Source organism: Lynx canadensis, chromosome E3 (assembly GCF_007474595.2).
Source record: "Lynx canadensis isolate LIC74 chromosome E3, mLynCan4.pri.v2, whole genome shotgun sequence".
In the NCBI taxonomy this organism is placed as follows: domain Eukaryota; kingdom Metazoa; phylum Chordata; class Mammalia; order Carnivora; family Felidae; genus Lynx; species Lynx canadensis.
In genome coordinates this window covers 7482794-7509387 of record NC_044318.1, presented here as the reverse complement: position 1 = coordinate 7509387, position 26594 = coordinate 7482794, and the positions used below count along the sequence as shown (strand labels likewise).

At 54.2% G+C, this 26594-nt stretch overlaps 1 protein-coding gene across 3 annotated transcripts; it reads right to left on the bottom strand.

Moving 5' to 3' along the window:
- Positions 1-2372: 2372 nt before the first annotated feature.
- METTL22 (methyltransferase like 22) lies at positions 2373-22476 on the bottom strand. 3 transcript variants are annotated; one of them, XM_030301373.1, is made up of 12 exons: positions 22390-22476; positions 19365-19530; positions 16371-16724; positions 11195-11235; positions 10961-11105; positions 8239-8310; positions 6859-6912; positions 6078-6158; positions 5763-5865; positions 3747-3915; positions 3239-3350; positions 2373-2482 (listed from the first exon to the last, which is right to left on the bottom strand). In XM_030301373.1, the coding sequence occupies exons 2-12, from the start codon at positions 19468-19470 to the stop codon at positions 2394-2396; spliced, it is 1326 nt and encodes a 441-aa protein (XP_030157233.1). In that variant the 5' UTR covers positions 19471-19530; positions 22390-22476; the 3' UTR covers positions 2373-2393. The 3 variants fall into 3 exon arrangements, with proteins under 3 accessions (XP_030157233.1, XP_030157234.1, XP_030157235.1); XM_030301374.1 differs by lacking the exon at positions 22390-22476 and adding an exon at positions 20723-21226; XM_030301375.1 differs by lacking the exon at positions 3239-3350 and having other exon boundaries at positions 2374-2482.
- Positions 22477-26594: the final 4118 nt, after the last annotated feature.

Below are 26594 nucleotides of genomic sequence, written 5' to 3'. Positions count from 1 at the left end.
GTTGGCAAAATCCCGGGTGACTTGTGTACACAGTACTTTGAGAACCGAGGGGGCCACGTTTGTTGGTTTTAGCAAATCTTTTCCGTGCAGGCTTGAACAACCAAGTCCCCACCCTGGGGCTGTATATTCTCTGGAAATGTTAGAATGTGCAAAATAAATAGATAAGTAAACAAACAGACAGACAACTCCAAAGGTCTATCTAGATTACTTCCCTAGCAGAACATCTCGATGTTTTCATGATTCTGAAATATTGCTGCCAAACAAGCTCTTAGAGGTTCAAGCAAAGCTATAAAAACAGGGTGAGAAGGGTGAATTTTGACTCCGAGAAGTGAAAATCTGACGATGCTTTGAATTATAGCCGATCAAGATTAATTCCAGGCCCCACTTAGAGGAAGCTTTCAGGCGGAGTGCTTTCTCGCCCTAATGTGCCAGGTGAAAGGAGCGATGACTCTATTGCTTGGTGCCGCTTACATTTATGGGCTTGTCCCCACAAGGGCTGGGAAAACGTCAGTTAGGGCTGACACGGGGCCAGCTGGGGGCTTGGTCTCATGGGGCTCTGTTTTGAGGACTCATTATTCACATATCCTGTTGTGATTCGCGACTGTTTAATTACGGCAATTTTATCAGGGAGGGTTTTGTGTTGGAACCTCGGGAAATGGGAAGAGCTCAAAGGCTGTGCATCTTGAACCACTCACCGTGCACAAATCACCGGGGTCTTGTCAAGGAGCAGAATCTGCGTCAGGCCTGGGGCTGGGGCTGCTGCCACCGGTGGCCGGGGAAACCTGGCACGGGAAAGCGTGGAGAGTATGGGCTCCGAGCCCGACGCTGCCATTTGGCAGCTCTGTGATGTCGGGAAGGTGGCTTAACTGCTCTGAACTCCAGACTTCTCATGTCAAGGGGGGATCACTCCTGCCCTCTAGGGTCTTTGTAAGGCTTAGAGACGATGTGTGTGAATCTCCTTCCCACTCCCAGAGGGGAGGGTGAGACTCATTCATTGCACGTTCAGCTGAGATCCGTCTTTTTTTCCTAAACAAGCTAACATTCTCCCTGATCCAGATCTCTGACCCTCAGCGCTGCCGCCCTGGGGGCCGTCCTGTGCATTACAGGACGTTAGCAGCATCCCCGACTGGTAGCACCCACCTCCCGGAGTTGTGACCACCAAAACCTTTGCAAACACTGCCAAGGGCCCCTGGAGGTAACAATGTCTGCAACTGGGAAACCCTCTCCCCAGCCACAGTTCCTATTAATTGTTCATTCAACAGTTTGTGTTGAGTACCTACTTTGGGCCAGACTGTGTGCCAGAAATATGTGGATATTTAAGCCAGACAGGGCCCTGACCTGTGGACATTTTTTCTGTTTAGAGCCGATGTCTTCTCAACTGTTCGATGGATGTAACCAGACTACTAATGTCACGTCCCGGCTGGGAGGATGAGGTGAGTTAATCTGGTGTCCGAATGGAGCCGGAGAGATGCCAGGAGCAATCTGGGCTGTGGGGCAGGCAGGGAGGTGCACATGCTGGGCCCGGGGTCCAGGCCTGCAGGAGCAGCAATATGGGAACAGGATGTGCAGGGAGGGCCCAGGCAGCAGGAAGTGGGACCGGACCGGAAGGAGGAGGAGGGGGAGATGGTGGGAATGGTCATAAAGCAACAGGAAGGGGTGGAGACAGGAGGACCAAAGAGCAAAACATAAAAAATCAGACGGAGATGTGCTCCTGTGATACAAGCCGAGCAGGGAGCCCCAGGGGAGGAGGGGAAGGAGCCGGGCTGTGGGAGGGAAGGCTGTGATGCAGATCATGGCACGGACCCCAGGGCAGCCACACAGGGTGGGGAAGAGCGGCTCTTTCTGTTCTGGGCTCCCACGATTTTGGTTACAAAGAGTTAAAGCAGAAAATAAAGGTCACTTGGCCAGCTCCTGCCGCCTCCTCTGAATGGGCCTCCCCAGAGGGACAGGAACGGATCACAGGCAGCCTTGGAAGGAAATGAGGCTGCTTTGCCTCACTCTGTGTGGTGTTATTGCCACCGGTGTGGCGTGGACATTAAACACATCTGTGAGCAGGTGACAGAGGGGGGCACTAAATGCCCCGGGCCGGGCCCTGGGTCCCCTGACCCCCAGGAGCCCTCCAAGTAGTCCACTCAAGTGGAATCAAGTTGCGAATGTTGATTCCAAGCCAGCTTGCAGCTCTCGACACGGCCCTGGAGTGCGCATGACGAGCTGGCCGCACGGAAAACACGGGCAACGACACGACTTCCAGCCCAGAGCAAGAACGCTCTCCGGCTGCTGCTGGGAGGCAGCAACGGCCCCCAGAAAACAGTCTTGAGGCCTGTAACGTACACGTGCCACATTTTTAAAACGATAAAATCTCAAGCACATCACTTTGTGAGCTTTTGATTTTATTAGAGATGTACTCTAAGAACAGTCGAGAAGCCGTGCTTGGGGATGCGGTGGGTCACATCACCGGTTCCACAAAGATCTTCCAGAGCTCCTGCAGCAAACAGAGAAAGCGGGGGTTCCTGAGGGGCGCAAAGGAGACCTCACGATGTCAGAGAGGCAAGTGATTCACCACGGAGGACAGCACACAGCACACGAGCTGCCCCAAGGGTGGGGAGCGCCTCCTGATTCTGTCGCTCTGCCTCGCCACAGGAGAGCGAGGAGCTGGACGGACGAGAGGACGTCACACAATCGAGATGGGCCAGAAGAGGGTCAGCCAGCCACCGCTTTCCCGTTTGGGGAGCTCTTAAGTGCCATGCCCCGTGGCCGCTGACTTTCCGGGCCGCGTGCCTCTCCTCCTACCGCAGGCAGGCGGAGAAGGTGCAAACACACACCAGCTCCCGGTGGAAACCCGGCGTCCTCGCGGGCAGAGGACGGTTGGCTGTCTGTGGGGGGCGGCCCGGAGGCAGTGGAGCCAGAAGCACAAGGTGGCTCCTCACGTGCGGCAACCACACGGATTCAGCGCCGTGCTTGCTGGGCGGGCTGGGCTCCCTGTTGGCCCTCCTCCCCCCTGTCCTCCTCAGAACTACACCTGGTCTCCAAGCACCCGGAGAAGGGGCACCCACAGCCAACAGGCAAGGAGAACAAAAGACATTAATCCTGGACCTTTGGACTGCAGCTCCCAGTTACGTTAAGTGATTATTATCAAGGGTAATTTTGACTTCTCAGATTTCCTCCATGAGGGGGGTTTAAAGCTGTAACAGGAAGCGGCTGGGCCCCAGCTCCGTGGCTGCCTGGCGGGGTGACTTACCTGGTCTCGGCATCAGCTGAGGCCGGGGAGGAAGGAGCTCGGCCCGGTACCCGACCCGTGTACCGCTACTGGGAGGCTTCCTCAGAGGCCTAGTCTGATGCACCCAGCGGGCCTGGTCGGAAGGGCCACTGGCCATTAGACAAGCCTGCCCAGTCTGGGAGGCCAGCCCATGTCCATGGCGAAGGTGTGGCCTCCAGCACTGGGGCTCCTGCATCGAGAACCCCACCACGTGCCCCCGGCGGACTTCCTGCACCCCAGCCGCCTCCTGTGCTTGGCCCACTTCCTCCGCAGCAGGAACCGCCCGCAGGGAAAGAGCGCCCTGTAAGTCCAGGGCGACAGACGGCCCGCAGGCCCACGTGCAGACACGGTGGCCCCTCAGGATGGGGAGACCCCAGCGCCGTCTTTGGTGCTAGCCGCCCCTCTGCCCCGGCAGCACCGGGGTGCGGCGCCCGCGTGTGGTGGCCCTGGGTCCGCGGCGTCGCGCACGGCAGTGACAGCCCGCACCTACCAGCTGCTGGATGCGCTCGTAAACCAGGAGCTGCGGGAAGGAGGCCTCCACCCGCTCCACCGCGAAGCGCAGCCGGCCGTCCGCGAGCCCCTCCAGCCGCCGCAGCCAGGAGCGGAAGTGGTCGTACGCCTCGCATGTGACGTCCAGGTGTCTGAGTGTGAAGTTCAGCCTGCAAACAGGCAGGCGACACACACTCGCCTCGCCTTCCCGCCGCCTCCCCGACCGCACTCCCCACCGGTGGATCTTCACCGCGCGCCTACTGGTGCTGAGCACTGGGCGCGCTTCCTTCCCGAATCTGCAGGGGAGCCCGGGAGGTGGTTCCACTTCACAGACGCGGGAACCGGGGCTCAGGGAAGTTGAGTCAGGTGCCTGAGATACCACCGCCCGACAGACGGGCCCCGCCCTGGACTTCAAAGTGGTGCAGGAGGCAGACACAGAACACCGCGGGCTGGCTTCCCCACTTCCCCAGCACAGAATCTGCGCGTGGGGTGCCCCCGGCTGCATATGTGACCAAAGGACGAAGGGCAGGGGCCTCAGAGCAGTGGGCGCCGAAGGCTGCCGGGAGGGGGTGGGCCAGGGCGACTTCAAATGGGTCCCTCCAGAGCCCTCCCGGCCCAGCTGCTCGGCCATTTCTCCACCCCAACCTGCAACACGATGCAACCTCAAACTCAAATTCTTTGCCTCTTTCCCTTTGCTTCCCCACATCTTTTACTAAGAAGAATTTCCAACAGTGTGATGGACAGCCCCACTTGCACCACCACCAGCTCATAGCCGCTGAGGCCCCTCGCACACCCAGAATGGATTATTAAATAGCTAAGGCCAGCCACCACAGCATTTCTCCCACGAAGATGGACACAAGCATCTCAAAAACATAAAGCCTCTTCTGTTTCTTTGTTTCACCTAAAACAAATTTAATGATAATTCTTTATCATTCCAACATTCAGTTGGGGTTCAACTTTTCCTGACGGTCTCGCGTTCTCCCTGGGTGGTCTATAAAACCAGTCTCCAAATGAGATCCACATGCTGTCAGTGGTCACGTGTGCCTCAAAGGGGCTCCTCGACATTTTAGGTATGAACGATATGCCCAGATGGATGGTGTGGACACAGCCATGGTCATTTTCATAGGGCGGATTTCTAGATGCCGGACTGCTGGCTCACTAAGTACGTTTGGTTTCACGGCTTTTTTTTTCTTTTTAAGATTTTATTTTTAGGCAATCTCTGCACCCAACATGGAGCTCGAACTCACAACCCTGAGATCAAGAGTGGCAGGCTCCACTGACTGAGCCAGCCAGGCACCCAGGTTTTATGGCTTCTGCTACATATCCTGAATTGCCTTCAGAAAAGTTGTGGGCTAGGGGCCCCTGGGTGGCTCAGCTGGTTGCGTGTCCAACTTCGGCTCAGGTCATGAACTCACGGTTCGTGAGTTCAAGCCCCACATCGGGCTGGTGGCTGTCAGCACGGAGCCTGCTTCCGACCCTCTGTCCCTCGCTCTCTGCCCCTCGCCCGCTTGTGCTCTCTCAAAAATAAATACACATTAAAAAAAAAAAAGGACAAGTTATGGTCTACCACATGATCGGAGAAAACCGTGTGAAAAGTGTCTGCTTCTACCATGAAACGCCACTCCCTCAGCGGGAGCCCCAGGGCTTCCGGGTGGAGGGGTCTGTCTGCATCAGGGAGGACAGATGGACAGAGGCCTGGGGTGCTGAGGAGACAGACGGCATCCTGGAGGGGACGTTCAGAGAGATAGGCCCTGGACAGCGTGGTGGCCACGTGTCCATGGTGCAGCTACGTTCAAGGGCTTGTCTGCTCGCAGACCAGCGTGACAGGCTCCCTGGCGCCCCTCAGCCTTCCTCTCCACCGGCAGGGCGGGGGCGGCCGCAGGCACACACAGGGCCGGGGGATGACACAAGGTCACGTGTGGGAGGGCAGCACGGGCTGGCACACAGCAGGGGCTCCGTGCATGCACGTTGGGACGGCGCGGACAGGAGCGCACTCCAAGGGGGGCGCAGAGCTCACCGCTTCTCCACAGACAGAATGGCCGTGCAGGCGTTCTGCAGCTTGTGAGCGAGGCGGGACAGGGTTTTAAACAGAGCGTCAGTTAGGTCATCATCGTAAAACACTGCAGGGAAGGAAACAGGCATGAGGGGAAAACCCACCACCACGGGCAGATCTGCCCCTGGGAGGACCCCCGGCACTGCACCGAGTCCCTAGAAACATGCCCCCGCGACGGTGCTCAGGCTGGAAACCGCAGGCGGGCATGGTGGGCGCCTGGGGGCTGGGAGGGCTCTGCGGAGGAGGGGCGGGGGCACCGCTGCGACCAGGATGCCTCACCTTCGGCCGCAAGCAGGATGGTGGTGTGGCTGTACAGGTCAGAGACATCCTCCTGCGACCAGCTGAAGGGGACCTCCGGGTCTGTGAAAGAGGAGAGGCCACTCTGTGCACAGCCCTTCCCCCGTGGGCCAGCCGGGAGTGGCGGGCACCAGCAGGCAGGGCTGTACCCAGCAACGGCACGCGTGGCTGCCAGAGGTCTGCCTCCCCACCGAGGGGCGGGCACTGCTGCCCCGTGAACTGCTGCGCGGCCCTGAGGAGGGTGCTTCCCCTCCCAGGGCATCACACTGGAGTAGGCGTTACTAGACATGCCCTCAAGGGCGGCTGGGGAGCTCTGGGGCTATGGGCAGACCCTCGACACGCAATGACTCTCCCACCTGACGGGAAAGGACACTTTACACACAGCAGGCAGTTCACACAAGCATGTAGGTCTGACACAGCCCGGGTGATCAATTCAGAAAACTCCCCCACCAGGGGCCCTGCCCTTAGGACAGGACAGAGTGCCGTGTGCGAGGCTGCTTCCCAGCCCTGGGCAGGTGCTCAGCCCTGAGCGCCAGGCCTCACCTGTAGCTCAGGGGCCACTGTGCCTACTGTACGGGGACGCTCCCAGTCTGAGTGACAGAGCGGGTGGAAGGTGCCAGGAGCTGACACTCATCAGCCGACGGAGAGAAGTGGCCGTGGGCCGAGGGGCTGTGGCACAGCCGGGAGCCTGCAGCTCAGCCCAGGCCACAGGGAGCTAGGACAAGCGGCCGTGAGTCCGCTGGGACGGGGGTGGGGGGCGCACCTGTGCACAGGTCGTCGCGGAGCCAGTCCAGTTCTTTGACCTTAACCACACCGCCTGCAAGAGCAAAACCAGGCAGAACGTCCAGACTCTAGTAACAGTCGGGGAAGAAGATAAGCCTTCCCATTCTACGCCGAAATCCCTCCATCCAGCACAGATCCCTTGGGCAGCACGGAGCGCCAAGCATCAGGTCTGGCACCGGACACGGGGAATACAAAGGTGTATGAGACGTGTCCCTGTCCTCGGGGACCGGCAGCCCAGGAGAGACTGGCGGGTGGGCACACACCAACAAGGCAGGGGTCAGGGCACTGTGATGAGGACAAGCCGAGCACAGGAGGGAGAGAGGAGCTCAGGTGTCAGGTGGGGGTGTCAGGGAAGGCTCCAAAGAAGGTGAGTCACACCTGCCCCTCCCCTTCCACCCTTGTTGACTAGGCATTCGACAAACAATGTGACGGGAATCAGGCAGGCCCCGTGGCCCAGCAGGGTGTCACCCAGTCACACACAGGTCAAAATGCAGTGGTTCAAGGCGAAGCCAGGCTCTGGTAGGGAGCTGGGACCTCATCTGGAGGTCTGAGCATGATTAGGGGCAGCAGCACAAAGGGCCGGGGGGGGGAGCCTCAGACAGGCCAGGGTGACCAGAACGGAGGGAGCCCTGTGAGGCAGGCGTCGCAGACGGCAGGGCCAGACCCCAGCGAGATCCAGGACAAGCAGACGGGTCCGGTGTGCACTCAGACAGCAGTGGAAGACCTGGAGGGCCTGAGGCCCGTGGGCTGGAGCGGCCGGACAGTGGGAGAGCGCCCCCGGCTGCTCGGAAAGGGTCTGCACGTATAGTCAGGGGAGGGTGGCCGCTGCTTCCGTCACATGAACTGGATTCTGCAGGTGGTGCGGGGGGTGGGGGTGGGGGGGGAGGGCGACGGTCTGGGCAGAGGGAGGAACTTGTGACATGAGTGCCCTGCTTGCCAGTGAGGCAGTCAGTGGAAAAGGGAGGGGAGCAGGCAGGGACCAGACCACGAGGGCTGAGAGGCAGAGGGGCTCAGACTTCACCCTTGAAGCTTTTTCAGAGGGGACTTAAGGGGTCAGGCTTCCATCGTCACTCTAGATGCTTCCCGGAGGACACCTTGGGCGGGCCACACAAGGAGCTGGGAGACCAGGTGGGGGCCACTGTGATGTCCAGGAGGGAGCGAGCTGAAGCGGGACATGGCAGGGGATGCGGGGAGGAGGACAGGGCGCGAGGACGGAGTCATCAGACGTGAAGCTCTGGGAAGCCAGGGCGGTGCCCAGAAGGGCAGTGGCCAGACCCCATCTCCCAGTGTCACAGTACAAGGTGCTTGTCCCACCTGCCAGAGAACCCTCCCCCCAGCTGGAAGACCCACCGGGCCTCACCTCCAGCAGCAGTCAGGTGGCCGTTGAGGGCAATATTTCGCTGGCACATGGCCAGGAGATCTGCGCCGACATCTGGAACAACAGAACGGCAGGCCATAAGACCCCAGCCGTCACCACACTGTCATCCCCCGGTTTCTGCCTGGAGAGAGCTGGGACAACAGCATGACTGCAGAGAGGCACCAGACGAAGAGGAGAGCGTCTCCCGCGTGCGCACTGCCACGGTTCAGTGTGCTCCCCTGGAGGCTCTTCTCGATGACCTTTCCCTTAGGGAAGAGTTGACGGTGCTGGTGGGGACGGACTCTGTGCGCGCTCCAGAGGGAAGGGGTGAGGGCTCGCAGTGCGGTTAGCGCGTGTGACACAGACGCGGGTGTTTGGATGTGACGAATCGAGACACACAGTGGGTTCCAACGAGCCGCGGGTGCCCTCCCGTGCATGACTCGCCGTCACGGCCGCGTGAGTCACGGGCCTCCCACTGCTCTGACCAGGTGGCGTCTCTCACCATTTCAGCAGAACCCAGGCACAGTCAGTGCATCCATCCCTGATGGGCACGGGGTGTGGGCATTTTACCAAAACTTACCAAAACCCCTAACATGCGTCAAGAGAACGCACGTGTGGAAGGCACCGAAGGCCGTGTGGTGACGCCTGCCTGGCCTACGGCTGTGGACGCCCAGACTCTGTCCCATCACTCACTGTGGACTCAAGGAACGCGCAGAGCCTGGTTGTGGGGGAAGTGCCCTGCTCAGCACAGGGACACATCTGTCCCTTTCCCTGGGCCACTGGCTCAAGGGACTACTGCACACACCAGTCCAGCGGCTTGTCAGTATTTAGGGCAGTTCTTGTCCAAATAGATCTCGTGTGGGATTCTGACACAGAAAATGGGACAGAAGAGAGCAGCTTTGGCCGAGGGGGCGTGGTGGTAGACCAGAGGCCTGGGGCTGGCCCCCAGTTATCCCTCTGCCAGCTGCTGAGGGAGCTCTCACAACTCTGCTCCGTGGAAAACTCTGTTCCATGAACCACCGGCGCCCTCCCCACGCCCCACATGACAGTAGCTGTGTGTATGACCTGGGGCCAGCCACCCGACCTTAGCCTTAGTCTGTCCACCTGGACAGACTGGTGCCCGGCTCCCTGGCGCATGCCCGGGCTCACTGTGACGGTACAAGCAGGTGCAGAAGCACGCGAGAGGCCGTGCAAACTGCAGCGTGCTGTCTAGAGGCAAGATCTCTTCTCTGTGCCAGGAAACCTCCCTCCCAGGGGTAAGACAGCTTGGTCACGTCCTGCAGTTGGGCACCAGGCACAGGGCAGGGCACCCGCGAGTGGCATTATGGCCTGACTCTGAGAAGCGCTCGCTGGCAACCGACACGACCCAGTGATGGAGCAAAGGCGGGGGCTGCCCCGCGGACTCCCGGCAGTGGCTGGTGCAGAGTATCTGCCAGGCGTGCCCCGTCCCAGGCGACCCCCAACCTCCCTTTCCTGTCTCAGAAGCAAAAGATGGGCACCATGAGCAGGTGGCCGGGCGTCAACGAGATGCAGACCACAGCAGCAGATGCCCCTTCCCGCCTAGCAGACATGGAAGATGTCAGGCACAGCGACACTAGCTGATGAGCTACTGCCCTCTTACGAACTGGTTCCCACTCTCTGAAAGGGTGTGTGGGCCAGCGGGGAGCCGAGAGCGCTGCTCCCGCATCGAGCTGCCGGCGTCATCGCCGAACTATGGTTAAGTAAGACGTCATCACTGCGGGGAGGGGAGTGAGGGCTACACGGCATTTGCTGTAATATTTTCGCAGTTTCCACGCCGGTATAATATTATTGAAGATAAAACACTGAAAGAGAAATCCCTCGGCAATGTGTAGCAAAAGCTTATAAAGGGTCACGCCTGCTTCTAGGAGTCCAGCCTGAGGACTATGAGAAAACGGGGCACAAACGTGCTCACCACGGTGCAACGGACAACTGTGAAAAACACAAACAAACAAAAAAGACCAAAACGCATGGCAACCACCAAAATGCCCAGAGATAAATATTACCTGGTCGTTAAAAGTCATACTTATAAATAATTTCTAATGACTTTGGAAAATGCTCTTGGAAAAACGTTTTTCAACATTTTTGGCAACACACAGCACAGAATACGCAGTCTGATCTCAGCTACTGTCTGGGAGTAGGTACGCTCCAAAAAAACCACAAAACAACAAAAAAAAACCACAAGGGAAAAAACCGTGTAATGATCGCAAAGCTCCTTGCAGACAGCAACTTCATCTGTTCTACTCGCTCCTGGATCTCCTGCATCTAAGACCCTGTCTGACATACTGCCGGCCAGAGCTCCATAAATTGCACACTGTTGAATGGATCTGGGGTTGGTAACAAAATGAGTAAATTGTATCTGCTGCCCTAGAAAGCTTCCACAACACGTAGGCAAGATTTTTACAACCGAGAAAAAAACGATAAACCCGTTTTCAAGCCTTATAAAAGGTATGCTCCTCGCTGTTTTCTGAGACATCTGCTCTTTCCCAGGGTGATGGGGTGTGAGAGGAGGTTTCAGGGGGGTAGCTGGTGCCTCCTGGAGTGAGGGGTCCTGCACTGTGGGTGTGGCCGGAGGGTGGAGAAAGCAGCAGAATGGGCTGGCAAAATCAACAGCGGCCAAGGCCCAATTCCCAGCCGCTCCTCCCTTTCTGATAGCACGCTCCCTGCGAAGAGATGACGTCCCCACAGCCCGAGGTGGCGGGCTTACCTGTACAATATACCGTGCGTGCCACGGTGGCTGCGATGATGCTGGCCAGACCCGTGCCCGCCCCAAGCTCCAGCACGGTGCGGCCCTGGAAGAGGTCCCGCTGAAAGAGGATGTAGTCTGCCAGGAGCAGGGCGCCCCGCCACACCTGGAGGAGACACGGACCAGGAATGACAGGTGACGTGAGGCTCTGGGGAGACCCCACAGGGCCACAGGAAGTGGATGGGGCCTACCCACCTGCTTGCCAACATCCTCCAGGGGGGTGGCCATGGTGTGCTCTGGACAGGATGGAGACCAAAAGAGAAAGGGCCACTGTGAAAATGCAGACGGACAGAACACAGACAGACGAGGTGCATGGCATCTGCAAACACAGCCAGATGGGCACTGAAGTTGGGCGTTCTAGAGAGTGGCAGAAACACAGGCCACGCAGCAGTTGGGACGGAAGCGGGTGGGTGAGCATCACTCACAGTGCAGGCCCTGAGGCTGCTCAGAAAACCGGGTGTCTCGGACCCACAGCCTGAAGACTAGGGTCACCGTGGGTCGTGGGCCCACCTCGTCAAACATGCGCACGGCACTTCATGATGCTCGATAACTGCATGTTACGTTACAACATACTTCTGTTGTCCTGATCAACTGTAAGCTGGTAGGAGTCACAACGCATTCCAAGTATTTTCTTTTAAAAAATTTTTTTAACATTTATTTATTTTTGAGACAGAGAGAGACAGAGCATGAACAGGGGAGGGTCAGAGAGAGAGGGAGACACAGAATCTGAAACAGGCTCCAGGCTCTGAGCGGTCAGCACAGAGCCCGACGCGGGGCTTGAACTCACGGACCGCGAGATCATGACCTGAGCTGAAGTTGGCCGCTTAACCGACTGAGCCACCCAGGTGCCCCATTAATTTTTAAATTTTTAAAAATTTATTTATTTTTCAGGGGGGGAGAGAGAGAGAGCGAGCGAGCACGAGCGGGGGAGGGCAGAGAGAGAGGGAGACACAGAATCCGAAGGAGGCTCCAGGCTCTGAGCTGTCAGCACAGAGCCCGACGCGGGTCTCCAACCCACGGACCGCGAGATCATGACCTGAGCCGAAGTCGGACGCTTAACCGACTGAGCCACCCAGGTGCCCCTCCAAGTATTTTCTTACACTTACAACCACACCAGAAGTCAACAATGTAAGTTGGAGCTTATATCCTTTCTTAGGTGAACTATGATAAGAAGTCTTCTCAAGCGCAAAATATATTCAGCTAAAGTCAGTGGAGGCATGGGGGCGAGGGGGAGAGAACAGAAATATGAGACCAAAGGGCAAAAGGAAAATGGCAAATACCCTTGCTGTTAATCAGAGCTGGCTGTCGTATTTCTTAAAATTTTTTTTTCAGGTTTATTCATTTTTCAGAGACAGAGAGATAGAGTGTGAGTGGGGGAGGGGCAGAGAGAGAGGGAGACACAGAATCCGAAGCAGGCTCCAGGCTCCGAGCGGTCAGCACAGAGCCTGACTCCCGGATGGCAAGATCATGACCTGAGCTGAAGCTGGACGCTTAACCAACTGAGCCACCCAGGTGCCCCGCGACTGCCATATTTCTAAGCAAGATGGTGACAGCCACCAGAGGAAAACGCACACGGCACGTGCACGGGGGGGCATGCACACAGTGGGGCAGCTCCGTGTGACCACCAGCCTTGCACAGATCAGACCACACGCTCACAACAGGAGCAGGGACCGAGGCCCACGGGGATGTGTCCCCACGCGCCCTCCGTGAGGGTCTGCCCGAGGAGGTGAGGGGGTCCCCACGTTCTCAGAGTGCCGGCATCTCAGGGAGTCCCGTGAAAGCCGAGAGCCGTGCATACGAGTGGGGTCCAGAACAGAAGGCAACCTCTCTCGTGCTCAATCAAAGCGGCAGCCAGCTTTCCCCGGGCCAGCGGGGAGACTGGTCGTGTGCGCTCCTCCTGAGAACCGGGACCGCTGCTCTGTGGGCTTCTCCAGGGTAAATCTGACCCAAGATTTTTGCCCGAGGTGCAGACTTAAAATCTGATCCCTGAACGCATGACTGACGCACTGCCTGGTGGCACCTTGGCTGGACAGGATACTGGTGGTTCGGGAGAGGCCACGTCTAGCCTTCAGGCCACCAAAGCCTTCAGGCCACCAAAGCCCAACACGTACCCACCCACCAACAACAGAGTCCCTTCACTGAACACTGACTGGACAGATGCCCCCTGAGCCAGGCCAGGGGCCACCGAGGTTGTACCTGATCCTGACAACAGCCCTGTGAAGTAGCCATCACCACCCCACCTACAGACGAACACACCGAGGCCAATGCGCAGCACTGTGGTTGTAAAAGTTATGGAAAAAGCACCTTTTCTCCGAACCGGGCACCATGCCAAACGCTCTGAGAGCAATCTCTCATTTCACCCTCAAAACCACCAGGGGAATGGGCTTGGGTGCTATCTCACAGATGAGGAAAGGAGGCTGACAGAGGCGAAGCAGACGGCCTGAGGTCGGAGCTAGTAAGTGGTGGGTGTGCGGTTGGACCCAAAAGGGTGCCCAGGGACGCGGTGTAAAGAACAATGGGCAGGGGACCCCTCTGGCAGGCTGAAGAACCTGCAACTGAGAGTGGCAGGGAAGAGGCTTCCCCGGGGTCCTGTTTCTGCAGCCCTGCTCCAGACCCTCGGTGTCGGCTGCCCCCGGCCTGCCCCCTCCCCAGTCTTTGCACCCCCACCACGCACCATCCCCTGGGTGCGGCCCGTCTTTCCTCCCGTGGGCCTCCTCCCATGCTGAGGACTATGCCCATGAGAAACTGGGCTTAGCAGATGGGCTGAGACAAAGTTTCAGAGTCTAGTCTATGTCTCTAGACCTGTGGGAACCTCCCTCTCTCTCAGCCAGCCTCCCTCCCTGCACTCAGAGCAGACCCCAGGGACTAAAGCTAACGATGTGACCGGGCACTGTGCTAAGAGCTCTTTGCGAGCCATCTCCTCGTTCTTCACAACTAGAAGTGGTTACACCCATCTTACAGATGAGGACATAGAGTTTAGAGAGGTTAAGGGAACGTGGCCAAGGGAGGAGGCACGGGAGTCAGAAGCTGACAGCCTGAGTTCCAGCCCTGCCTCTCCCTCTTCTCTGTGGGTCTCAGTTTATCTATAAAGCAGAGAAAATGGCCATAATTTACTTTGAACCTTGGGTCTGTGGATTCCTAGCAGGTCCATGGATAAAGTTTTTAAGTTTTTGACAATCCCTTGAAATGACCTGGAAACCATTCTCTTCCCGTATTTTTTAATCGGCTTCTGAGATGCGTCCACACCCTGAAAAAAATGACTTGGTTTATGGCTCGGAGGAAAAGGGTGGTCAGGAGATGGACATCAGCTTAGCATCCGCTCTGTACCAGGCCCCGTACAGACACTTACTGGGCATTATTTATTACATTATCATCAAAAGGCAGTATCCTGGACTCTGTTTTATAGGTCCAAAAACAGGCTTTGGGTGTGCAAGACACTTGTCAAAGATCACCAGGCTTGTGAGGGTGGTGGGGGGTCAAAGCCCAGCTCTGCCGGTTGCCAGAGTCCAAGACCTGGTCCCTTACGTCACAGTTGGAACAAGAGGTTACTGCTGGAAGCTAATTTAATTGCCTTGCACTCCCCTCCCTCGGGGCAGGTAGGACTTAATGACGCTTGCTGAAAGGAAGGGACCCTGCCATGAGGTCCGTGAGATGGACTGGCCGGGAACCTGGCCATACACTGGCCCTTAGCTGTGGGACTTTGTTCTCAGTTTGCAAGATGGTAAATTCTCAGCATGTTAAACACACACACACGCCAGAGGCCGAACCCTCAGTATGAACAACCAAGTCGGCCACTCTCTGCTCAGGGAAGCCAATTAAGTGACGAGTGAGAGCAAAATGAGCCATCGTAGCGTTCCCCAAAACTGCCCTGCCAACAGCTCCCCAGAACAGAACCTTCCAATGTTCGGATCATATGACATTGAGTAAGAACATAGGCTGTGGTGTAGACAGACCTAAGTGTGAATTGTCATCCTGCCACTGACTGGCTGTGTCACCTGGGGCAAGTTCCTCAACCTCTCTGAGCCTCAAATCTCACATCTGTGAAATGAGCATGCTCACCCCTGGAAAGGCTGTGAAGAATAGAGGTAATCCATGGAAAACATGGAATAGGGTTCTGGTGTGAATTACACAACACCCCCAACGGAAAGGTCTAGAACAGTCAGCCTCGTACCAAGCAGACACTCAGCAACTATGAGTCGCATGGCTGCGTGGATGGAGAAGAGCTGCTCTGCTTCTGAGAGGGCCCTAACTGACCCTCCGGCCCCAACCTGCACCGTTGCCAGGGGTTGTGGGACCCTGAATCTCAACGAACAGACTCAATTCAGAGTTCTTTTCCCCCAAAACAAGCAGTGTCGGGGTGGCAAAGAGGCCTGGCTGTGGAGATGGACGGCGTGGATTCAGAACCTCCTCACTGCCCCCCAGCTGCATGGCCTCAGCTTGTCACCTCCTATCTGTACACTCCCCCTGACCCTCAGAGCAGGGCTGTCAAGACTCCTTTTTACCAAGTGACGCAGATAAAATGTCTAAACACAACAGGTGTTTAACATCAGTGGCTCACTTCCGGCCCCAGCTCCCTACTGCTCCTGGTGTTTCTAATGTGCCCGCTTCCAAGATCTGAAATCCTGGTGTCATCAAGCCCCTGTGCCCAGCGGTGACCACGTGATGCTGCCCTGCATGCCTGCCAGAACTCATTCCGGCCCTTCTCCTGCCATGTCACCGCCTCCCCTTTCCCAGCTGGCCTCTAGCTCCCAGGCCATCTGATTAGCCCACAAGCCTCCTCCAGATTAATTCTGGTCCACCTACTTCTCCCCCCCTGCCATGCTCCAGCTCCAGAATCTCCCATGGCTCCCTGTTGCTGGCCAAGTTTTCCACAAACTCTACCCTGACCCATGGCCCCAGCACACTGAGTTGGATCAGAACATCGACGCAAGAGGGGTAAAAGCAGGGCTCCCTGGAGGAGGCGATGGCTAAGCTGATACATATAACAACTAGCAATGTGTTAAGAAAGCAAAGGCTGGGGGCAGGCTCTCCAAGAGGGAGGTGGAGCAGAGCAGAGGCCCGCAGCAAGAAAGCGTATAGAGGGGTGTGCGGTGAGCACAGCCATGTCAGACAGGGCCTTGCGAGCTACGCCCAGCGGCCTGGACTGTACCCTGGGGGCAGTGGGGAGGGGACCTGTGTGTCCTGAACAGCTCCCCCTACTGGCAGCGGCACCACCTGCTCTCAGTTTCCGCGGAGCTGGCTCTGGTCCCTTGTCTGGTCCTACTGCACCCAGACTTGGGCCTGCACACAGAGCCCCCCACACACAGCCCACGCCCTGGGCCGTGATCAGCACTGCGGTGCGACCCACAGCGCAAACCGGACCTGCATTTACCTATTCTGACGATATCCTGGGGGCTGCTCTCTCGTGCTCCGTCTGCCAGTGGGTCCTCTTCCTCCTGCGTTAGAATCGTGGGATGTACCTTGTCTCTCGGAGGCCCTGCTGGCTCGGGGTCCGAAGCCGTTGGTGGTCTCCTCTCCACGTCCAAATCCCCGTCTTCGTCCAGCCGAGTACCCAGCCCCACCTGGCTGGTGGCGTCACTGTGGCCACTCCCCGGAGGGGGCCTGGCACTGCCCGGTCCAGATGGTGGCGTTTCCTCGGCGAGAAGAGCGCCACGACCATCACCCTCGGCCCCTGAGTCTGTCCGAGAGTCTCGGTTCCACAGAAGCTTGAACTGGGACAGGAAAACTGAAAGGCAAGACGAACACAAAAGGAGAGTGTCTCCGAGGTGTCTCCTCCTTCCAGAAAATCTTATTTCCACCCAGAGTTTTAAACGCCAGATGGAGGCATCCTAATGCCCGCAGCAAAGGCCCGCTGGACGCAGCCCAGATGCTGGGGCCACTGAGAGCAGCTACCATGTGATGAGCGTCTCCCGTGAAAACACTTAGCTCTCATTATCTTAGCCCTCCCTGTTGCTATGAAGATAGTGGCACCAGCTCCATTTTTCAAATGAGGAAACTGAGGCTTAGAGAAATTAAGTGGGTTGACAAGGCCCCACAGCTTTGGGCATGGCTGAGGCAAGACTCAAACCCGGAGTCTGCTCATTCCTAAACTGATGCCCTTCATACTACACTGTTCCACCTCTTAAGATCTGGAGGACGGGGGGGGGGGGGGGGGTGTTGGGTGACTCTGCTGGTTAAGTGTCCGATTTTGGCTCAGGTCATCATCTCACGGTTTATGCATTTGAGCCCCACGTCAGGCTCTGTGCTGACAGCTCGGAGCCTGGAGCCTGCTTCGGATTCTGTGTCTCCCTCTCTCTCTGCCCCTCCCCTGATTGTGCTCCGTCTCTCTCTCAAAAATAAATCCACATTTAAAAAAAAAAAAAAATCTGGAGCACGGGACAAGGACACCAAGTAGCCGCCCCCATCTGGTGGCTAGAGAGTTACTGGGACAAGTTTCAGAAAGAGCACAGGTTCCAGAGAGGGGGGCTGGAGGCAGGGGTGCAAGCCCTCCACCCCCCCAGGCTGCCTGACCCCAGGCCAGTTACCGATCTGTTCTGAGTCCCAGGCTCCTGAGTTCAGGATCCACACGGGACACAAAGAAAGGGGAGCACTACAGAGGCACCTTGGTGGCTCAGTCAGATGAGCATCCGACTTCGGCTCAGGTCATGATCTTACAGTTTGTGCGTTCAAGCCCCACGTTGGGCTCTGGGCTGACAGCTTGGAGCTGGAGTCTGCTTCTGCTTCTGCGCCTCCCTCTCTCTCTGCCCCAACGCACTTGCATTCTGTTTCTGTCTCTCTCAAAAATAAATAAACATAAAAAAAAAAAATTAAAAAAAAAAAAAAAGAAAGGGGAGCACTGCACCCAAGGACAGGCTAATACAGGGAAATCAAAGCCAGGGAGGGTGGTCAGGGAGGACACCTGTGTGAGGTGACACATGGAGTCAGGGCTGGGAGGGAAGAACCTTCTGGGTAGAAAACCGGTGAGAGCCAAGGCACTGAGGGAGGAAGTGCACGCAGCGCATAAAAGACAGAAAGGAGCAGAGAAAGATCAGTGTGGACACACAGGCAAGGGCTGGGTCGGGCTGGGCCACATGGGCCAGGCTAAAGAGTTGATTGCATTCTAAGAGCAAGAGGGAGTCACTGGAGGGTCTACATCAGGTCACTGATGTGATATGCATTTTCAAAAGATCCCCCCTTGGCTTTGGGGGAGAGGAGCAGGAGGAAGGTGTGCAGAGCAAAGCCAGGGAGCCCGGGTGGGAGGGGCTGGAGGCGAACAAGTGATGCAGGGGGCCGATGAAGGGGGCCAGAATGCCTGTGGTGGGGGCGCCACTGTGAGCCCCAGCCTGTCTCCCTCCTGGACCACGGGCTCCCTGAGGGCAGGGCTTGGCTCATCCCCTACTGCACTCCCAGCATCGAGTCCTGGTGCCTCTCCCCCTCCACAAAGTAGGTGCTCAGGAAAGCACAGTTTACTCCATGAAAGAGGGCGCTTAAGTGGAGTGAGGTCATGCACCCCAGTGTTTATAGCAGTACTATCGACAACAGCCTAAGTATGGAAAAGAGCCCAAATGCCCATCAATGGATGAATGGATAAAGAAGATGTGGTACACGTACGTACACGTGTACACACACACACACACACACACACACACGTACAATGGAGTATTACTTGGCAATCAAAAAGAATGAAATCTTGCCATGTGCAACTACATGGATGGGATTGGAGGGTATTATGCTAAGTGAAATTAGTCAGTCCTCGAAAGACAAACATCATAAGACTTCACTCATATGAGGACTTTAAGAGACAAAACAGGTGAACATAAGGGAAGGGAAACAAAAATAATATAAAAACAGGGAGGGGGACAAAACAGAAGAGACTCTTAAATATGGAGGATAAACAGAGGGTTACTGGAGGGGTTGTAGGAAGGGGGATGGGCTAAATGGGTAAGGGGCATTAAGGAATCTACTCCTGAAATCACTGTTGCACTATATGCTAACTTGGAGATAAATTAAAAAAATAAAATTAAAAAAAAAAAGTGGAGTGAGATTGGGGTGCCTGGGTGGCTCAGTTGGTTGAGCGTCTTAACTCTTGATTTTGGCTCAGGTCATCTCAGTTTGTGGGATCTGGCCCTGTGTTGGGCTCTGTGCTTACAGTGTGGAGCCTGCTAGGGATTCTCTCTCTCTGTCCCTCCCCGGCTCACACACTGTCTCTCTCTCTCTCACGCACTCAATAAATAAACACTTGGAAAAAAAAAAAAAAAAGAAGTGGAGTGAAAACAGCTGAACGATCCAATCTTCCCAATCTTCTCCCCAAAGAGAGGAGTAGGAGAAAACAAACAAAACGGGGTCCACAGGGTGCTGGGCCCCTCTGCACGCACCCAGGTCTTACCAGGCTGCCCCATGCCGTTCAGCCGCACCATGAGGTGTCTGTGGTTCGGGGTGTAGAGGTGGACGTCTGACAGCACAGTGTCACTTTTGAAGGTGACCTCGTCCATGGCCAGGGTGGGGGCCAGCTACCATGGCCGGGCTCCACGGGAATCATGGGACAGGAGCACCTGGAAGGCAAGATCAGGTCCTCAGGATGGCAGGTCTCAAAGGGGAACAGTGTAAATACTTAAATAGCTTTGCATTACCCCAGGAGAAAATGCTTCCTTTTGTAATTCTCTTCATTTTTTCTAAAGGAGAAAGTCTCACGGCCTTTGCAAGGGCCTTCGTGAGGCAAAAGAATCCAGCTAGAATTGTTTTATTTTGTTTGTACTGTGTTTGCACAGTAATCTTTTATTTATGGCAAGGAATCCGAATTTCCATGTATACTGATATCCTTCCCTTTTAATTTCCAACTCTTCTACTGTGAAAATTTTCAAACAGACTAGAAAGCTGAGGGCATAGCATGATAAACAGGCATATACCCGCTGCTTAGATCCAATGATCAGCAACACCTTGTCATAAGAGGTCAAATGATCTACTGGGGTTTTTGCCCTCCTGAACTGAGAGTAAATTCTAGATATTTTACCTCTAAATTCCTCTACAGCATCTGTCTCCTAACACATGTTCTTACATTACCACAAGACCATTAGCAGATCTAAGATGATTGATTCCTTTGTATCATTTAAAACTCCATCCACAGTCAACTATCTCCGTTTCTCATGCAAATGTCTTTCATAGCTGGTTTTGCCTAAAACAGTATTGGATTTACAAAGTCAATTCAATTCGCGCTTTGCATTTATTTTCCCTTTACTTCTTTTTTTATTCTAGAAATTGACCCTAGCTGTCCAAATGCCCTTCGTTGCTTTGAAACTTTCTTTTTAAATTTAAAAAAGAAAAAAAAAAAAAGAGTAGATGCAAAGGAAAAGCAACCAAGGGGCGCTCACTATACAGGTGATATGTAGATAGAGGAAATTATGCAGGTTAACACAGCAACAACTGAAGTCTGGAAAACCACGCCTGAGGCAAAGTGGCCAGAAGAGAAAGGCTCCCCCTCCAAACCGAGTGGTCCGCCTCATCAAAAAGCATCAAGCAGACCCATGTCTACACCCCAGTCTCCCACCTCGTGGTGATGAGACCTGGGGGAAATTACGTCACCTATCTGGACCTGCTTCTCCAGCTATATTCTCACTGTGCAGGGGTCCTGGGGCATAAAGCACTGAGCATTGTCCGTGGTCCACAGCTGTTAGTTCCTTGTCCTGGGGGTGGTTTCAGGCCTTCGGCCCAAACCTGCCCATAACCCTCGACAGGACTGTTCCTTACCTGGCTTAGGTGTGTGCACTAGCTGTGTGTGTTAGGCATGTCATGGAACCTCTCAGGCCTCCATTTCCTCAACTGGAAAACGGGATGATAACACAGGCTCTCCTTGCAATCTGAATGCATGTACTGTCACAATCTGAGCACGTGTAACAGAAGTTCCTCGGTTTAAGGACTTGACGCGGGGGAGCCGAAGTTTCACAAAAGTTTCCAACAGTTGTTTCGTGAAAAAGCTGACACCTTGTTAAATTAGTCTCTATGCTGGCTCTTCCCACATGACAGTGTAAGCCAGGACAGAGCCAAGTGGGCTGTGAAGGGAGGCTGTGAAGCTAGTAAAATGATGCATGATTTCATGATGCCAGTGGAAGTTATGGAGGAGACATGACCCATCCTCAGGCAGAAGCACTCAGCCAATGAGGACTGGAAAAGTTAGGCTGGATCCCAAAAAAGGACCGAAAGTCTTAAAGGTAGATGTGGCTCTCCCAGCACTGAAAGATGTCCTGGGGGAAACTGAGGACTTCCACCTATAGTTTTGGAAGAAAAAAAAAAAAGATCCCCTGTGACGATGCTGTGAAAAGTCAAACTTGAACCAAAGGATACTGTTTACTGCCATAGTGCCATTTTGTTGGAAAAATGACATCCCACAAAGAAGCGTAATATTACAATTACACATCAGCTTTTCTTAAAGACAGACCAAAATAATACTCATATTCTTAAATGCTAGTTGAATTTTCGGTTTTAAAAGCCGAATTACCCAGGCTTCCTGGAAATGTGCCCTACAACTGAGAACCAGGAAGTGGAACCCCTTTAAAGGGCTTCTTCTAGAATCAGTTATGGGGGAATAGATGTGTCTTGTACATACCTTGGGGCTTGTGTGAGGATTAAACGAGACGAGGATCAGTTTTAAGGTTTGGGTCAAATAAAGAACAAGAGTAAGTATCAGTCATTATAGCAATAATCGTAATTCTTGACGAGCGTGCTTGGAGATGGAGAAAGGCAACAAGTTTTTCCATTTGGGAACAGCTGACTCGGAGTATCTGTCTGGGAATGCTACAAATGGATGTGCCTCGACCCGCTCTCCTCACTGGAGAGGAGGGAAAGGGCACCCGCACTGCAGATGGGATCCCCTCCGACTTCCTTGGGGCTGCAGGTTCATCTCGCAGCACCTGCTGACAAGTGTGTCCTTGGCTCTTAAAAGCTGTAGGGGCTAGACTAAGACGCCGTCATGGTTTCTACGGCGGTTCCCCAGTCAGGGTTACCCCCCCAAAGCAGTTTGCTTTCTCTGACAGTAGGTGGCCAGGCGTGGGATAATACAGACCAGGGGTGAAGACGGGGAAGCTGGAGGGGCCACCGCCGAGAGTTGGGGTCAGGGGCCCCAGAGACCTCCTCCTCCCCCGGGGCTCTTTCCGTCCTGCCTCCTCCCTGAACCCCTTTCAAAAGTCATAGTTCGGCCTCGCTCTCCCTTCTTAATCCGGAACCGAGGGGGCTGCTTTGGCCCGGGACAGAAACTCACATGACAACAGGGCTCCTTCTCCCTACACCCTTGCTCGGAAGAGAAGAGAGACCGAGCGGACTTGGGCTTTAGGTCCATGGGAGCCCGGTCTCGAGGCCAGGCTCGCTGCCAGGAGGCTCCCTGCACTCCCCGCATCCGGCCGCCTCTCCCAGGAACTTACCCGCCGCGAGTACCAGGACGGAGTCCGGGTGAGATTTCTCAACCCCGGGCTCAGGCGGCCGCCATAGTAGGCGGCCTGCGCAGGCGCGGCCCCGCCTCCTCCGCGCGCGTCGGCGGGCGCCACGCCGTAACCACGCCCACCTGCTAGAGCTGCCTGGGCGAGGACTCTCGGGACCCTTCCTTAACAGGAAGCTGGTGGCCCTTGGTCCCTAGTACTTTGTCCCTTCTTCCATTCAGGAGGCCTGACACAGACCTGCCATGTTAGGCCATGAGGGTCCTACCTTAAGTTATGACCCAGTGGCAATCCTACGTTGGGGTCAACTCCTCCAGGAAGCCTTCCCTGAGTCCTCTTCCTCCAGCTTACATTGACCAGAGTCTGGGCTCTCCCAGTCCGCTATACTCCGCCTATCAGAGCATCTGTGACTCTGGTTGTCAAGACCTGTTTACCTGTTTCCCTCACTAGTTCTGAGTGCCTTGGGGGCAGAAGCAGTTGCTGGTTCACATCTGCAACTAAACTTCTCCCTATCTGGAAAGGATAATAGAATAATGCTTGTAAAGCAGTTAGCATCATCCTTGGCATGCTGTGAGTACCCAAGAAATGACAATTATAAGGTTTTTTTTTGAGAAGCTTTTATTTTTATTTTTAAAAATTTTATTTATTTATTTACTTACTTCAAGTTTATTTATTTTTAGAGAGAGACAGCATAAGCAGGGGAGGGGCAGAGAGAGGGGGAGAGAGAGAATCCCAAGCAGGGTTCACACTATCAGCACAGAGCCCTATGTGGGGCTCGATCCCACAAACCGTGTGATCATGATCTGAGCAGAAACCAAGAGTTGGACACTTAACTGATTGAGTCACCCAGGCACCCCTTTAAATTTTATTTTTATTTTTTTTCATAAGTGTACTCTTAAATCTCCACCTTGTATTTCCCCCATCCCCCTCCCTCCCCTTTGGTAACCATCAGTTTGTTCTGTATAGTTGAGAGTCTGTTTCTTGGTTTCTCCCTCTCTTTCCCTTTGCTCATTTGTTTTGTTTCTTAAATTTCACATGAGTGAGATCATACGGTATTTGTCTTTCTCTGACCGACTTAATGCACTCAGCGTTATACTCTCCAGCTCTAACTGTGTCATTGCAAATGACAAGATTTCAGTCTTTTTAAAAGGCTGAGTAATATTCCATAGTGTGTGTGTGTGTGTCAGAATGTATGTTTATATAAATATATATATTTATCATATCACATCTTTATCCATTCGTCGATCAATGAACACTTGGGCTGCTTCCATTGTTTGGCTATTGTAGATAATACTGCAATAAATACAGGGGTACATGCATCCCTTTGAATTAGTATTTTTGTATCCTTTGGGTAAATGCCCAGTAGGGCAATTACTGGATCATGGGGTTGTTCTATTTTTAACTTTTTGAGGCACTTCATGCTGTTTTCCATACGGGCTGCACCAGTTTGCATTCCCACCAACAGTGCACTGAGGGTTCCGTTTGCTCCACATCCTTGCCAACACCTGTTGTCGATTTTAGTCATTCTGACAGATATGAGGCAGTATCTCATTGTAGCGGGTTTTTTTTTCTCATTGTGGTTTTGATTTGTATTTCCCTAATAATGAGTGATGTTGAGCATCTTTTCATGTGCCTATTGGCCATCTGGATGTCTTCTTTTGAGAAATGTCTGTTCATGTCTTCTGCCCAATTTTTAGTTGGATTTTGTGTTTTTGGGGTGTTGAGTTGTGTAAGTTCTTTATATATTTTGGACACTAGCCCTTTATTGGATATGTCATTCGCAAATATCTTCTCCCATTCCGTAGGCTGTCTTTTAGTTTTGTTGATTATTTCCTTTGCTGTGCTGAAGTTTTTATTTCGACGTGGTCCCAATAGTTTATTTTTGCTTTTGTTCCCTTGCCTCGGGAGACATATCTAGAAAGAAGTTGCCATGGCCGATGTCAGACAAATTACTGCCTTTGTTCTTTTCTAGGATTTTTATGGTTTCATGTCTCACATTTAGGTCCTTAATCCATTTTGAGTTCATTTTTGTGTATGGTGTGTGAAAATGGTCCAGTTTTCCCAACACCGTTTGTTAAAGAGACTTTCTTTGTTGAAGATTAATTGAATTTACAAGCCATAATCATTGCTAATCCTAAATCATTCAGGTAGTAATCACCCCCGACCTGCTGGGGGGGGGGGGCCACGCGCGTGCAGACTGTCTGGTCAGTGGGCCTAGGTGAATCTGATCTTCACCCCTCCTTCCAGGCTCCGCAAACGTAGGCAACAAAACTATTAATGTACCGGCTGAGGTAACAAATTGCCATAAATGGGAAGGCTTAACTCAACGAGGATTTATTCGCTCACGCTCCTGGAGCCCAGAAGTGCAAAATCAAGAGTCACCAGGGCTGTACCCTCTCCCAAGGCTCTAGGGAAGGATCCTGTGTATTAGTCAGCTCGAGCTGCTGTAACAAAACACCATAGACTTCGTGGCTCAAACAAAAGACCTTTACTTCCTCTCAGTTTGGGAGGGGGATGCTGAGAAGTCCATGACTGAGGTGCCACCGTGGTTGGGGGTTGGTGAGAGCACGAAGTTCTTGGCTGGCAGACCTCTCTGTCGTCAGGCGGCCGCTTTTTGTGTAGGCAAGGAGAGAGGGAGCAAGCTGTCTGGTGCTTCTTCCTATAATGATATTAATCCTCTGCCATCAGGCTCTACCCTTATGACCTCATTTAACCTTACTTACTTCCATAAACGCTTCATATTCAGAAGCGGCCTCACTGGGCTTTGGGGCTTCAATCTATGAATTTAGGGGGACAGAAACATTCAATCCACACGACCTCCCTGCCTGCCTCCTAGCTTCTCGTGGCTGTCAGCCATCATTGGCTTCTAGATGCATTACTCCAATCTCTGCCCCTGTCTTCACATGGTCATCTTTCTTGTGTCTATGTGTCTAAATTTCCTCTTAGGAAGGTACCGATTACTGGCTTAGGGCCCACCTCATCCAGCATGACCTCATTTTTGCCTTATTACATCTGCAAAGACCCTATTTCCAAATAAGGTCATGTTCCAGGTTTGGGGTTAGGACTTGAACATATCTTTTGGGGAGACACAATTCAAAGCACAATAGAAACCATCTTGGAAGGGTTCCCCCGGAGGGGCCCAGCTCTTCAGCCCACTGCTGTAAGACTACCCCCCTGCCCTCCACCTGCCCTCCACTCGCCCCCCCACCTGCCCCTACCCCAGACATTATGGAGCAGAAACAAACCTGGCCCCATGGTGCCCTTCTTGAATTCCTGACCCGAAGAATCCATGAGCATAACAAAAGGGTTATTGTTTATGCCACTGAATTTTGGGGTAGTTTGCAACACAACAGGAATTTATGGGAATAAGGGGAACAAGAGTCAGCCCTTCTTTGCAGAGCTCTGCAGACGTGGGGGAGAGGTCCCTTCCCATTCCATGTCTCAGTTATTTACAAGCCCCTCTGCTGGCTCCTTCGCCCTTCAGTTCCTCCTTCATCCACACAACAGCCCTGAGGCTCAGAGAGGTGACGTGCCTTACCAGGAGCCGTCCAGCTTCTGCATGGCAGAGCTGGTGTGCAGACTCATCTCCCAGACCTCTGAGTGGGTGTGCTGGGTGAAGCCTGCATGAAAGGCCCTTTCTTGCACGCCTCTTCCCTCGAGCAGCTGTCCCAAGGCTCGGTGACATGAGGGTTACGGTGCTCGCTCACGCATGCGGGAGTGTACATTACCTCCACCATCAGGGCTAATGACAAATCATGTATGCAACAGAGGAAGGCGGCCGGAATGCCAGATGTGTGATAAGAAACAGGTTGCAGGAAATTGCTGTCAGGTGATTCTTATTGGCTCAAGTATTCCGAGCAGCCTCTTTCCAAAGGTCGTGTGTTTACCGAATACTTGATGTGTTTTCCCCATCAGCTCTAGAAGATTGTGTCCTCCTGAGGGAGCGCTTTCCCAACCTCCCCCCTCCCCTCGCCCCGGGACTGCTGAGAGCAGGTGATTAGAACTCTGCCCCCTGCCTCCCACTAGCTTCTAAGAGCACCTGCTGCCTGTCTGGTTCCCGGGTCTGTGTGCAGAGGCACCAAGCTGACCTTCGGGTGCTCCAGCACTGGCCTCAGATCAGTTGCAGGGCCACCGACCAGTCCTTTCCACTCGTTTGACACCTAATTGTGGAAAACGTTCCACACGTGAGGTGG